This window comes from Silurus meridionalis, chromosome 19, assembly GCF_014805685.1.
Source record: "Silurus meridionalis isolate SWU-2019-XX chromosome 19, ASM1480568v1, whole genome shotgun sequence".
Lineage (NCBI taxonomy): Eukaryota > Metazoa > Chordata > Actinopteri > Siluriformes > Siluridae > Silurus > Silurus meridionalis.
Window position 1 is genome coordinate 12721440 of NC_060902.1, and position 15082 is coordinate 12736521.

At 36.5% G+C, this 15082-nt stretch overlaps 1 protein-coding gene across 2 annotated transcripts in view; it reads left to right on the top strand.

The window, feature by feature from the left end:
* The window catches only part of mapkapk2a (MAPK activated protein kinase 2a), a 33781-nt gene that overhangs the window by 13403 nt on the left and 5296 nt on the right, over positions 1–15082 (top strand). For both annotated transcript variants that reach the window (XM_046875715.1, XM_046875716.1), the window contains one exon: positions 8881–9020. In XM_046875715.1, the coding sequence (XP_046731671.1) occupies positions 8881–9020 (140 nt within the window). The remainder of the gene's footprint in view (positions 1–8880; positions 9021–15082) is intronic.

Sequence of the window (15082 nt, forward strand, 5' to 3'; positions counted from 1 at the left end):
ATTGGTTTTCCTGACAGATGTCTTTAATTAGATCAAGGCACAAACTTAAACGCGTGCTTCAATATGCACAGTGTTCCGATCAACAGCTTTATCAGTAGAGTGCACACTTGCGTACACATTGATCACCAATATGGAGGATTTAAAACCAAGGGTTATAAAACCAGCACAAGAAGTTTGGCACACCCACCCCAGCCTGTTGTCTCCAACCTCTATAAACAGAAGCAGGTGGAATATGCCATGTCTCTCCCCCTCTTCCGTCCTCCTGAAGCCCCTCACCCTGCTTCTTTTGTGAAACCATCGAAGGACTTCTTTGTGCTGAGCCTCTGGAAGGTGAATGGGCCACATCTGCCATCCTCCCACTGAGCACATGACTTGCTTCTAAAAGGGCTCGGGCAGCAGATGGGCCAGAGATTGTCTGCAGATCTGCTAGCGTCTGAGGCCAAAAAAGCCCCTCTTTTTTTGGGGGGGGTGGGGTTAATCTACTTGGGTTTGGACAGTACTGCATCCGGTATGATCTTATGTGTGATGAGGGCATTTAGTTGGACGTACATGTCTGGTTAATTTTTTTTGTGAGTCAATGTGCCGTATATGTAAGATTACTCAGTTTTTGTCATAGGCTAGAAGTTTGTGGACATCTGACCATCACACACCATCACAGATTTAGCCTCAGTCTTTCTGGGTTTTTCACCAGATTTTTTTTACTAGATTTGCCTGTTCAGCATTAGCAAGAACAGACAATGATTTCAGGCGAGAAGGTCCAGTGCACGCTTAGTTCTTCTTGAAGGTGTTCAGTAGGGATTCAGTAGGGTCATGATTCAAGTTTAGACAACTGAAGCATCCTAGTCATTAAGAGTGCTTTCACATTTGCAGTCTTAAGTTGGTTTTTCTTTTGGTTTTATATTTGAAAACATGGCAGTCATTCTTTTGTATGTCTGAGCATAGTGAATTCTATGACTATTTCATTTATAGATCTGCTTTCAAGAGAAGCAACTCGGTACATCCAGTCCTTAATTAACAATACTGCAGGAAATCAGTCAAACATTTACTTTGGGTTCCGGACAGCATTTTTTCCCTAAAATAATTTACCAGTGTTTGTAAACCATGTGTCAACCTCTTGGGCCATGTGCCCAACACAGCCTGCTTCCTGAATTAATTCATGAACTCTACTATTGAAATATGAATACTGAAAAGGCTTGTGTTTAAAACTTGTCATATAAAATTCAAAGCGGAGCCTTGGTTCAGAGCTCATGGTTCATGTTTCTTGGACATGTCTCACATTTAAAAAATGATTCAAAAATGTGTCAGGTGTTTGTCGGTAATTCAATCCAAATCGCATCACCCAGAGCATGAACACAATTGAGTTGTTATCCTAAGGGCATGCATATTTTAATAGAAATAAGACTGAGAGTTCTTTAAGCCCTTCTTGTGGTTATATATTTTGTGTGTGTATATAATGTGTATAATAAAAAACTTTTGTAATATATACATGGGTGTAACAGTGCATAATATTTTTATTCTTGGTTCAATGTTATAGAAATTTTGAAATTCATTTCTAAAACAATTTTAAATAAAATGCCTGTCTGGTGAAATATTAATATTTTTTTATATTTAATAAATTTGTCTAAATCTAAATAATGCAATACACATTTTTTGTTAATTAAATTGTCATCAATTAAATTGGCACAAATAAAACTGATTAAATAAAACGGAATAAATAATAAAAACAATTCAATAGTTTGCTTTGGTTAGATCCTACGTTCTGCGCAACGTGTTTCAGCATACTTTAACAAATGTCTTCATTTCTTCCATCCATCATTCATTCACTCCCTCGATATGTGGAATTGTCAGGATCATTGTGTGTTGTGTTTTCAAGTTTAATAATAATAATATTTCAAACAAATGCTCTCAAAGTGGGAGGCGGAGACTAAAGCTGCTTGTGGTCTGCCACTGAATATGGATTGCATTCGGAACACGTGTTTTTGGTATATAATATAATAATAATATAATACACCCTAAATTATAACATCTATTCATTATGTTCATGTTTTTGTTTGCTTAACAGGACCATACAAATTTGTGTATCTTGTGTTGAAGCAGTTAAAATTTGGTGCTTTGAGTACAATTCTCTTATACCACTGGACTTTCAACGTGACACCTCATGGCAAAGAACTCTCTGAGGATTTAAGAATTAGAATGATTGTTCTACACAAAGGTGGCCTAGGCTCTAAGAAGATGGGTAACACCCTGAAACTGAGTTACAGTACAGATAGGGTGTGTTGTTTTGTTATTTGTCTTTTGGCAGAATTTTTGTTTCCTCTGGGAAACAGGAAGGTGCCTAGACTAAATCACTCGATTCATAGGTGATGGCTTACTGCCAGGTTCCACCCCCCTCTCACACCACATCACACGTGACACACGGTTCACGTTTCAGTTCGAGCCATACCACCTGCCTTCCTTTCTCTCACTGCCAGTTTTATTAGCTATCTGATCTCTTAACACTTCAGTCAAGTCCAATTTTGACAGTCAATTTACATTTCATAATCATATTGCTCTGCTGTAGACAGGTCTTCCGTGGTTGTGCTTTAAAGTAGCAATAGTCTGATACGAATATGTGCACACTCACACACTATGACCTCCTCAATACATAAATGCACTTCATATTAGTACGGTATTTAACCTTTCTCAAGCACTTGTTTGCTCTTTGGGTCACAAGACCATTACATATTGGCAGTACATGTGTCAGGAACTCAATAATTGACATAAAACCTCCTGAAAGAATCCCTTTTAATTATTATTATAATTTTTTTTTTCTAATGTTTTGAAAGGATGGAAGACAACAAACAAATAGTGCTTCCTGGTAAGTCTTTAACGTTAAGAATAGCGAAATATAATGCATCTTCGCCAGCATGTAAATTCAGGACTTATTTTACATGGTTATTTCTTTTGGAAAGGTAAACTTTGGAGATATTCAGTAAAAATTATATGCTGGTGAGATTCCCAGAGGTACTCTGGGTCATAATTTTGCTATTCCAGCAGTATTCAGTGTAAGTGGTCTAATTCCAGTAGTGGGCCATCAGGGCCAGCAAGGTCTTCTCTGTTGGCCTAAACACTATCAGAAGCACTGACTTACATTTACAACCTAAATTCTAATATTTGTTCTATAAAATTGTATTAATTTATTCCCAACAGTTTATTCTCCTTATTTCGTAGCTTTTCTCTTGACTGCACTGCCTCCAGTACGTGTATGTGGATGTTAGTTTTTTTTTTTTTTTGTCCAATCAGATTTCAGCCTCTATGTGCTGCCATTTCAATCTAATCTGCACAGGGCCTTCACAATCACTAGTGCTGGCCAGTGTACCGTCGACTATTTTATCAATGGGTCTGTTTCTTTAACCAATCAGATTTCACAGCTAGCAGGCCCGGAATAGCATCAGCATTTTTCCGTCCTCTGATTGATTGGTCGGAGGCAAACTGTTACAGACAAGTTCGACTAGCAAAACACGTCTGTAGCTCTGCACACATTAATACATTAGAGTTAGATTTTTTTATGCCAACAATGGCTAACGGAGGAAGAGAAACTGATTTGGTCTCAGACATTCTTAAAAATTCTTAAACATCCCGAGAAGAGGTCAGCCAACATTGCCTGTTTCTCTGTAATGCCATGTTGTTATATTTCGTTTTTGTTTAGTATTGATGGTTTCTATAATTGCTACGTGATTGTGGTAATCATGTGAGGTGGATTAAGTCGGGTAAGTCCCCACTGAAGGCCCAGCTACCGAATGCATGGCCCGCCACTGTCTAATTCTAATATAGGAATTACATATGTATATGTAAGTATATTTTTCTGTATAAATTATATATAATTAAACTAAATATTCAAGCATTTAAACGTAGACTATAATTAAAGACTATAATATAGACATAATCCAACTGTTGTAGTGGACAAATGCTATAAAAAAAGAATGGAATAGAGAAATGCAGCAAACTAACAGGATTGATAAAAAAAAAAAAGGGAACAGAAAATACATTTGTGTACAAATGCATAATCATTCACTGAAACCCACAACAGTGACTATAAACGTAGTAGTTTACCGCTGCTGTTATTTGCTGCTTTCAGATTTAATCCACCACTGTGTCTGTGAACTTGATGCTAGCTAGCCACGCCAGAATGGATCTAGTACGACTTTTCCGTTATAAATAGTTTACACGATAGCACTTTATTAAACTATACAATTTTTACATGAGGAGGATATTCAGTTTTTTGCTTACTGTGCTGATGTTTTGCCTTCATCTCTGACACCAGTGTGTTTTCTTTTCATGTGCTCGTGCATCACTGTGGTACTTCCATGCCACACAAGCTCCGCTTTGCATAACTTGCAGGTACAGTTTTTATTTGTTGCGTTTAATATAAAATGGTCTAATGGCTATCATTTAATTTAAAATGTACCATTGCGATGCAGTTAATATAAAATACTCCTACGACCTGTGACGCACACCTTTTCCTGCTGCCGGTTGACCTGTACTCTGCACCAATTTGCAAGTGAGAAAAATTATTAGTTTCAGGGAATTATTAGGCAGAAAGGATGTATGTGTTGCCTTTATAAATTATCCCTTTTTGCCATCCAGTCCATATGCAGCTAGTGAGAAGGCATTAATGAAGTGGCACCTAGTTAAAGACAACTGCAGCTTTTCACTGTATGACAATGGAAGAGTGGGAGAGGAAGACCGTCACACAGACTGGTAGTGCCTGTCATGCAGTGTGTGGATGACATCAGCCACAATTTCACAAACACAAAACCCAACACACTGCTGATGCTGACTTTATTTATTTATGCCTAAATAAAGAGTGTTATAGGATCAGCATGATCCAATAACACCCTTTAATTATACATTTTTTAATAAAAAGTCAGCTGTTAATATTATACACGTTACATTTTCTACAAAGGTTTTGGCAAAATGAAGATAGGAGTGCATTAAAAATCAAACACAATGATTGACGTACATTTTCATCAAACTTTGAGTATACAGTGCATTTCAGAATTGTTCATGATAACATAACTATTTCTATATGAGCGTGATTTATAATTATTATTTTTAAACACTATAATAAAGGATAAGGGCAACCAAAATATTTTATTAGCATTGAACAGATTGATTTACTTTATATTAGCACCCCCTTCTGGACAGAATGGCAAGCTTGGCAGAGCTATAAGTGGTGGGCATGAAGAGGAATCCTGAGTCCACTATGTTGGCGAGTCAGAGAGAGAGATTCCCTGTGAAGGCCAGTGCTATGAGATTCTTTCCATTGCCTGTCATGCATAGCTGCGTGGTGTAGTATAAAATGCACGTGTGTGTGCACCAGTGGATGAGCACTTTCTTATTATGGTAAAGGCTTACTTACAAGTACTTCCTACTGTACTGACATACGAACGCTGTATCATAAGTTAGATATTTATGTATTCAATAAAATTTCACTTACTTTCATTGAGCTGTCATTCAGCAAAAAACCCTTGGCTGTCATTATGTAACCTTAATCCCATGCTGCTTTAAAAAGTGTTCATGGTAGACAGAATCAGGGAGTGTGTCAATGTGTGTATCTAAATCAAATTCAAAATGTACCGCACAATGTACAAGACCTTTTTGAAAAAAAAAAACAAACAGGTGTATTGCTTAAAAAAACCTCTTAACAGGTGAAACATAACACAGATATCGACATACTTGCATTTAGGACTCTTAATAGATTGCTTTCGGATGGTTCTGTCTCTCATCTTTGTATAATTTGGATAAATCTGTTTAGGATGCACCAGATTCTTATTTAAAATCTCTTATGATATATCCTTTTGGGTTATTAGATTTTTTTTCCCATAACAATCATGATGGAAGATAAAGTGCAGGAAGTGTTGCAACTGCATTCATATGAATACGGTGCGTTTAGTGAGACATTTATTGTAAACTGCATCCAACCTGGCAACTTTGTAGTTCATGTGGGCAAGTTATTCCCAGCTTAACGCTCTCATCCTGATTAGCACCATGTCTGTGCACCAATTTCATTCAAGTTTACACTACATCTGAGGCGATGTTTACAAGGACTTTTTATTTGTATCCAACGAATACAAGCATTTGCGTCATTTGAGAATGAGTTGAGCACACACCGTGGCTTGCCAGTGCTTACGCTTGCAGTGATGCATTGGCTAACCAGCGATAGTCAGTGCCTAGTGGTACCTGTCGAGCATTTCTGGTGGTTGGGTTTTTTTTTATTAATTAATTAATTTATTTTTATTTATTTATTTATTTATTTAAAACATGTATGCTTTATGAGAGGGAAAAAAAAACATAAACAAATATTGATATTCACAAAATGAAACAAGAAAGTAGTTACTGTACTAATCTGTAGAATGTAATAGAAATAGAAAACACTTAAAATGTTTTATCTGAAGAAATGTATAATTTTGTGGGGAAAAATTTTCATTTTGAATTTGATGGCTGGTGCACAAAAAATTAGGACGGAAGCAACAACAGGCTGGGAAAGTGTTGCTAAAAAGAAACATCTGGAAGAACAAATGAGGTGAATTTTCTACAGGTCACTAAAACAATTGGGTGTGATGAGTATCATGTAGAGGCAGAGTCTCTTAGTGGTAAAGATGGCCAACCTACGAGATATTGCATCTACAATTGTGGTCTCAGAATAATGTTCCTCACCATAAAATTGTGAATGCATTAAATATTTCATTATCTGCTTAATGATACATAATATAAACAAAAGATTTAGAGAAACTGAACAAGGGCAAAAATCAATCAATATTTAATGCCAGTGATTTCTGTAGGTCATTGACTGTTCGCCATATCATCCACAAATGCAGGTTAAATCTCTTTCATTTAAAGAGGAAGCCATATGTGAACATGTTCCAAGAAAGTCTTCTCTGGGTAAAAGCTCTTTTAAATGGACTGGGGTAAAGTGGAAAATTATTTTGTGGTCAGACAAATCGAAATGTAAAATTATTTTTGGAAACCATAGACCCTTCATCATGAACTACAGAGCAGATGAACTGTCCCATCATCAGATCTTGGTTCAAAGGCCTGCATCTCTGATGGTATGGGGTGCATTAGTGCTTATGGAGAGACATCATCTATGCTAAAAGGTATATACTTGGTTTTATAGCAATGCTTGCTTCCACCCAGACTGGGTCTTTTCCAGGAAAGGCCTTGCATATTTTCATCAAGACAATCAAAGCATGGCTTTGTAGTAAAAGAGTCTGGTTGATGAACTGGCCTGCTTGCAGTGCAGACCTTTCGCCATGTGCATATAATGAAACAAAATATATGACGAAGACCCAGTACTGTCGGGCAGCTAGAACACATGTCCCTGTCCCAAATTTTTGGAGACTTTTTATCTCAATCACATCCAAAATTGCAAAATGCCACATTTCCTTAGTTTAAACCTTTGGTGTGTGTTGTGTTCTTTTGTGAATAAAATATGGGTTAATGAGATTTGAAAATAATTGCATTGTTTTTGTTTACATTTTACACAGTGTCCCGAAGTAATCAGGGTTGTATTTTATTGTTACTTACAGATGCACAGTCTTCAAGACTGTGTCAGAGATAAAATTAATTTGAGTATGTAAAACCTTCCTGGGTTTCACATCATGATAACCTTTTGAATAATTGATCATTTATGTCATGGCCTCCAGTTTACATTTACAAGATTTGTCAGAAGATTATGTCATCTGTGTGAAACAAATACATCTGATAATTGGCTTTCTTTTTTTTATTTGATAGCCACGTTTTAATTTTTAATTGGTTTATTTATCAATCCAGACGAGGAATTCGTTTCTCTAGACATGACATAAGCAATCTTTAAAGGAAACAGACTGGGGTGTGGGGAAGTTGCAAATCCCATAATTGTAGTTAGCAGTAGAAACCTTTCAAGCTGCTTGCTAGCTCAACCTTGTACACAGTTTGGCTGCTTCTTCTCTTCTTCTGAGCTACCCTGCCTTTCTTAATGAAATCACAGAAGGGCCCTAATGAAGGAAAATGTGGGGGTGTTTAAACAAATAAACAAAGATAGGACACATAGGCCAACCCTATGGGGAAGTACATTGTGTAATGAAAACGTGTGTCCAAAAGAGGGAGCCAAACCAACACAATCGGAATGTTTGACTGTTCGACATATTAGTTTTTTTATTTAGGGGAGGTTTGCATATTAGTCAGCTCTATAAACGAAACGTGCTTCATAATGCCTGCTATTTTATAACAAGGTTTACTGAACTGTTCTAATTGCTCAAATAATATTACATTCCTGCATGATGAGTAATATTTTAGTCTTATTTATTTGGATGCTTTCTGGGCGTCTGGCGAATGGGAGTCTTTTGCACATTTACTTATTTTGTACACATTATTAGGCAATGCATTAGTACAGTGAAATTAGCCAGCTAAAGACTTTTCAGAGATTAAAAACCGGCCACTGTCTGGGTTCAAGATGTCTTGTGGTTCACACACATGATGCTCGTTGTCAAGCAAAATCTTCTATCCAATCTTGCTTATTTGATTACATTGAACTTGTTCCGTAATACTATATATTTTTAATTAGTTCAACGCTTCCTACTATAAACTAGCAAACATAGATGCTCAGTTGCTTGTTTGCACAGTCAGTTTCTTTTCTAGTAATTGAATAGTTGCTGTTGTAACTCTCTTTTCGAATAACTGAGGTGCCATTTATGTTCTCCATCAGGCAACCGAATGCATACCTTTTTGCTATCAGCAACAAATTGTTTATTGTAAAATGATTAACCAATTGACACATGTACTGTGGTTTGTTGTTTGTCTGTTTGTTTCAGTAACTCTAAGCACACTCGTTAAATGATTGATTCCTCTCTTCTGCAGATGCTGCAGGACTGTCCCAAAGCCAGACGTGAGGTAGAATTGCACTGGCGAGCCTCACCCTGTCCTAACATCGTTCGCATCATAGATGTGTATGAGAACCTATACCAAGGTCGCAAGTGCTTACTCATCGTCATGGAGTGGTGAGTCATATGTCTGCCACAGTCATTCCTATGTCTCTGTTGCAATGAGTGAAGGCGCTGAAGACGTGCATCCCCAACCCAAAACGTGCTCGCACGAGAGTACGCAATAACGACATTTGAGTGCTTTCTTGACTGGCAAAATATTGATATTGATTCAGCTTGGTCTTTTCGCCCCGTGCTCTCTTCCTCCAGTTTACATTGCCTATTGCCTGCGTGCTACTTCCGTCTCATATAGCAAGCAGCGAAGTCAATTTTCTGTTATTGAATCATTTAAGTACCTGATATCAATCCCGGACTAACTCATTTCTGGTGCCATGTTGCTGTCAGAAGGTTTCACTCTGCAGTCTGTGTAAAACGAGTACTAGCAGATGTCTGAAACTCCAATTTATTGTAAATGCATGATCTGGCACTGCTGTTAGCATAAGTGAGCTAGGGGGAAAAACAGGCCCCTCGGTTTTAGCATATAGAACGCATGCATTCTGAGAGTGTGAACCTTTCTCTATATAGTGCACACAATAAACAAGATTAGTTTTGTCACGTATGCTTGTTTCTCTTCTAAATCATGCAGTACTCAAGACATATTTATCGTTATTTTCCTTAAACTACGAAGAGTTTTAAATTGCTGTGTATCATGAAACTTGTAGAACTTCCTGTTTCTGATTTAAGCAAAAAAAAAAAAAAAAAAAAAAAGTGGTTGTCTTTCATGCACATTCAATTTTCTTTCTCTTGCCTGCTTTAGCTGTTTCTTTTCTGTGTAATTGTTTGATATTCTGCTGGGAAGTCAAACCTTTTCCTTTATGCCTGTGAAGTTTAGATGAATTAGCATGCATAGCATGTACATGAAATTCTTACAAACCATATCTGTCTGTCTCTCTCTCCCTCTCTTTCTTATACACCTTTTTAAATGTTATATTGCCAGACAGCATTACTGTTGACTTTAAACCTTCTGACCAAGTCATATTGTACGGTAGATTATTTCAGTATTGCCTTACTTTTGTCAATACCCCCCCACCCTATAGAAGACAAGTGAAAAACAATCATCACACTTTGCCTTTTACTTTCTATGCAACATTCATTCCCAAAGCATGTCTGGTCACATGTTTTGAAGGTCTACACTGATTGAGATGCATGGCTCAATTGACAAAGATTTTGTGGTAATATTGGGACCCTAACCATTTAAAAAATAAAAATAAAAAATAAAAAAAGGCAAAAGTAAAGTAGTTTGCAATCTCTGTGAGCCTTTTGTTACATGACAATGTGAGTTTCAGACAAACCAATCAATACAGAATAAACCTTTTCTTTCATATTGTTTAGTGCTGCAGCTAATGATTAATCGATGGACTATACAGTAGAACACTATTACTAAAATAATCAAGTAATCAGATAAGAAATACTTTTTCTTTATTAAAAAGCAAATATAAATATACAAGAGGAAATAAGACTGGTAATTTGTTTCCTTTTTAGAAAACTGCTGAAATTGCAATCTGTGAAAGCTTTTTAGATCCATTTAGTGCAATTAATTGCTATATTACATTAAAATACAAATATATAAATAAAAAAAATACAAAACGTAACTGCACTTTCCACGCAAGGGTTGTGATATATAAAAAAACATTACTGGAGAAAACTCGCGCCTGTAAGTTACCTCTACGTACGCACACTGTGGAAACACGGAAGGCGAGAAGTAAAATTGGCGACAGAGAAAGTGTTTATAAATGAGACCTCCAGAGTTTAGCGGGTAGTACGTCAGTAATAATAGTCAGTAGGGAAACACAGTGCTCCGTGTGTAGTCAAATGGACTAAACGAACCACAAATAATTTGTTTCAGGCCTAATATTTTTCAGTGGTTAATTTGGAGGAGAAAAAATGATCTTGTTGTCCTTTTAGTTTTCATATTCTTTAGGATAGTTACCGTGTTTCTGATATGCTTAATTAGTCTGACTTAGGCACTGTTTTCGGAACAGTGTTGAAGTAAAGGGTTTTATTTTTTTCTCAGCGTAATACGGTTTAAGTTTCATAACGTAAAGCCTCTGGATATTCTTCTAAAAAGCAATGATTCATCATCACCAGGCATCACTGCATGATCTGCGGACTGACCGTCTGAGTTGAGAGGTCCTACCACATGTGGGAGTTCTGTGGTTACCTCATTGCATGCAGGGGTATGTCTCATTAAATCCCCACTATATATATCTGAGTCATCGTAAATTTACTGATAAATGCAAACCCAGCATAAAGGGAACACACTGGATTGGAAACCCCGAAGCACAAGTAGCTCACGTGAACTTTAGCTTCCTTTTGAGGCTTTTTGCTTATGCTTCATATATTCTTCTGTTTCATAGATTTTCTTTTCTGGGATCTCTGCTAGTATTACTATAGAGTTATATAATTGCATGTGAAGTTTACTGAGATTTTTTTTTTTTTCTTCATGTGAAATTAACGGATGTGGCACATGTGGTTAAAAGCTATGCACTGCATCTTTTAACTGTTTGTATGGCTTTGATATAGCAAAACTGTCAGAAGAAGAAAAAAAAAAAAAGAACATGTCTGATTACCCCTCAGTGGTTAACAGACAGTTTTTTTTTTTTTTTTTTTTTTTTAAACAAGCTTCCATGAGGCCATCTATTACAGCTTCAAAAAGATTACAAGAAATCAAACAGAAGCTTTGACAGGAACAGAATGTGCAGGTCAAAGGAACTAAGCATTACACAGGTAGAAATGGAAACTGCAAACATTCTCTTTTTGGAGCTTACATACGGATTTCCTCTTTGAGCTTGTTATAATACCATCACAACACCTTTGATGTGGAAAATAGCTTTAAAGTGTGGTCAAAAACGGTAGTCTGAGTGTGCCACTTTATATTTATTCTATCTTTGATACAGGCTATAGGCACCTCCCCAAAAAAGCTGTAGAGTAGCATGTGGGTGCCCAGCTTTGACCTGATAGTTAACAGTATAAAAAGATTTGTTGTAGTTTTGGGAGTTGGATTTGAGCAAGGAAATGTGAAAAAATGCACTGAAGTTTTGACACGCCTGATGAATGGCAAGTAGAACTATACAGTGTGACTAATACTGAAAGTAATGTGCAAACGTCTTAGGCCACCATTAGATTTCTTTTTTCCGCAATGGTTTAAAAACCATACCTAAACATTTCTTTGTCTCTTTAGTAGATTACAGCAAGAAAATACAGAAATGCAGTGTGAACTATTAAAAACAAAAAAACTAAATCTAAATAAAAACAGCTTTTATATTGTGGAGAGGGAAATATTTAGTGTGACCTCTTACTTTTGAGCAATAGCAGGAACCTGGTTATTTAATACCTAAATAAAATGGAACCATAATTATTGCCATTGCTAACACTTTTATTTGCTCTCCAAGTTCATTCTGAAATAGACTTGTGAAAAAGCTCCATTACGTCATCTTTGTGAAAGACATATTTGACCATTACATACAAGGGTTGTATGAATTGGAAGCTTGATGATAAACCTGCTTTGGGATGATGTCCATTGCTAAAAGCACTGTACAGATAAAAATGAATTGAATAATAAGACCAACTTTTAATCACACAATTCCATTAAAAATGCCAAATCTCAGAGTTTGACAGATAAAATATTTTTTTTGTTTGTTTCTTTTTTTTTTTTTTTTTTTTTTTTGCATCAGCAAGGCCATCTCAACACCAAAGCTGGTGGTAGCCTAAGACTATGCACAGTAATGTATTGGTCATGGTGAAAACTTGCTCCTTGGATATATTTTGTCATTTTATTTTTTAAATAATTCAAAATGAGACTTGGGTCTTGTATTCAGATTCTCTCTTCATATGCTTTGCTAGTTTTGAGGACAGGTCTTGTTTCCTTGTTTAAAAATATGCTTTTGGTTCATAATGTTCATAGTCTTTGTGATTTGTAGACCACCTCATAAGGTGCGATTGTCCATGTCCAGCTTAAACCTATCTTTTATTACAAAGAGATGATGATATGTAAGGCAGTTGTTTTCAACAATTAGTCCATGCCTCCATGAACCGTAGCCAAGTGGTTCATGATTTGCTTTAATTTAGTCATTTAGGGGGGAAATCGCAACCCAATTGATTAGTTTTATTTAGTAGTGCAACATTAACTCAGGCTGACCAGGTTAGGGACACACTGAAGGGTCCAATAGAATTTGTGTAAGTATTTTTTTAAGGGAGTTTCGGGTTGTTGAACACGAGAAATCTTAGAACAAGATGCTTGTCTATTGCAATTTTATGTATTTTGAATTTTACCCACACGTGTTTTGCTTTCTTTTCTATTTTAAATTATGCTGTCTGAATAAAATGAGGTAGCTTCTGAAAGTGTTGAAATAGGGTTTATACAGGGTATTTTTTTTTTTTTTGTGAGGTTTGAGAAAAGTGCATCAGTATCCACATATTATGCATTACTTCCGTTGTATGGGCTAAATGATTTCATATGAAACCATCGGTTTTCAAGTTTGCTTGTGGAGAAAATGAGACTTACTCTACATGCGTTATCAAGGATAAGTAAATCTAAAGCAACTTTTTTGAAGGATATTAAGATATTTTTTTCTTTGTTGCTTTAGAGAAAAGAGTTTGCAAAACCATAATGAATGATCTGTCGTCTTAAAATAATAATAAAAAAATATGCAGTAGAATTTACCCCTTTTTTAATATATATTTAGAAATCTGTAATTTAAAGTTACAGAGGTTTAAAAAAAAAAAAAAAAAAAAAAATTACTGATATTCGTTAGTCATTTACAGGCATGTAGTGTCATCTATTTCTGTCTGTCTCTCTCTCTCTCTCTCTCTCTCTCTCTCTCTCTCAATGAACTCAAACTTGATGACCTCATTCATTTCTTTTTAACTGGCAGACTTCCAAGAAGGGCAGCCCACCCAACCACCCCTGGGCTCCCACCGTAGAGTGATTTAATCATCTGAAAACCGCAATGAATAAACACGAGGATAAGTGTTGCAAAGGAAACACCCCTTTGGTGTGTGTCGGATATAGTTTGCAGTGCTTACCTGAGGTTTTCTTGTCTGCTTTGATCAGTTCTCTGAAAGTGAGGGCTATGGTATTGTTAAATATACCATCTTCCTTTAACAGTAAAAGTGGCTTCACTCAACTATACTGTCTCTCTTTAACAGTAAAGGGGTATTATTTATATTATATCTCTCTTTGACAGTAAAAGTGCATTTGTTTCGCTAAACTAGCTCCCTTTAAAAGTCAGGTGTATGACTGCTACTAGTCTGCCAAATTGTAAATAAATAAATAAATATATATATATATATATATATATATATATATATATATATATATATATATATATATAATTGCCTCATTGATGTACACACAGCACCCCATATTGACAGAAAAACACAGAATTGTTGACATTTTTGCAGATTTATTAAAAAAGAAAAACTGAAATATCACATGGTCCTAAGTATTCAGACCCTTTGCTGTGACACTCCTATATTTAACTCGGGTGCTATCCATTTCTTCTGATCATCCTTGAGATGGTTCTACACCTTCATTTTGAGTCCAGCTGTGTTTGATTATACTGATTGGACTTGCCAATTGGACTTGTCTATATAAGACTTTACAGATCACAATGCATGTCAGAGCAATTGAGAATCATGAGTTCAAAGGAACTGCCTGAAGAGCTCAGAGACAGAATTGTGGCAAGGCACAAAAAAACTTCTGCTGCACTTAAGGTTCCTAAAAGCACAGTGGCCTCCATAATCCTTAAATGGGACGACCAGAACCGTTCCTAGAGCTGGCCGTCCGGCCAAACTGAGCTATCGGGGGAGAAGAGCCTTGGTGAGAGAGGTAAAGAAGAACCCAAAGATTACCGTGGCTGAGCTCCAGAGATGCAGTCGGGAGATGGGAGAAAGTTGTAGAAAGTCAACCATTACTGCAGCCCTCCACCAGTCGGGGCTTTATGGCAGAGTGGCCCGACGGAAGCCTTTCCTCAGTGCAAGACACGTGAATGCCTGCATGGAGTTTGCTAAAAACACACCTGAAGGACTCCAAGATGGTGAGAAATAAGATTCTCTGGTCTGATGAGACCAAGATAGAA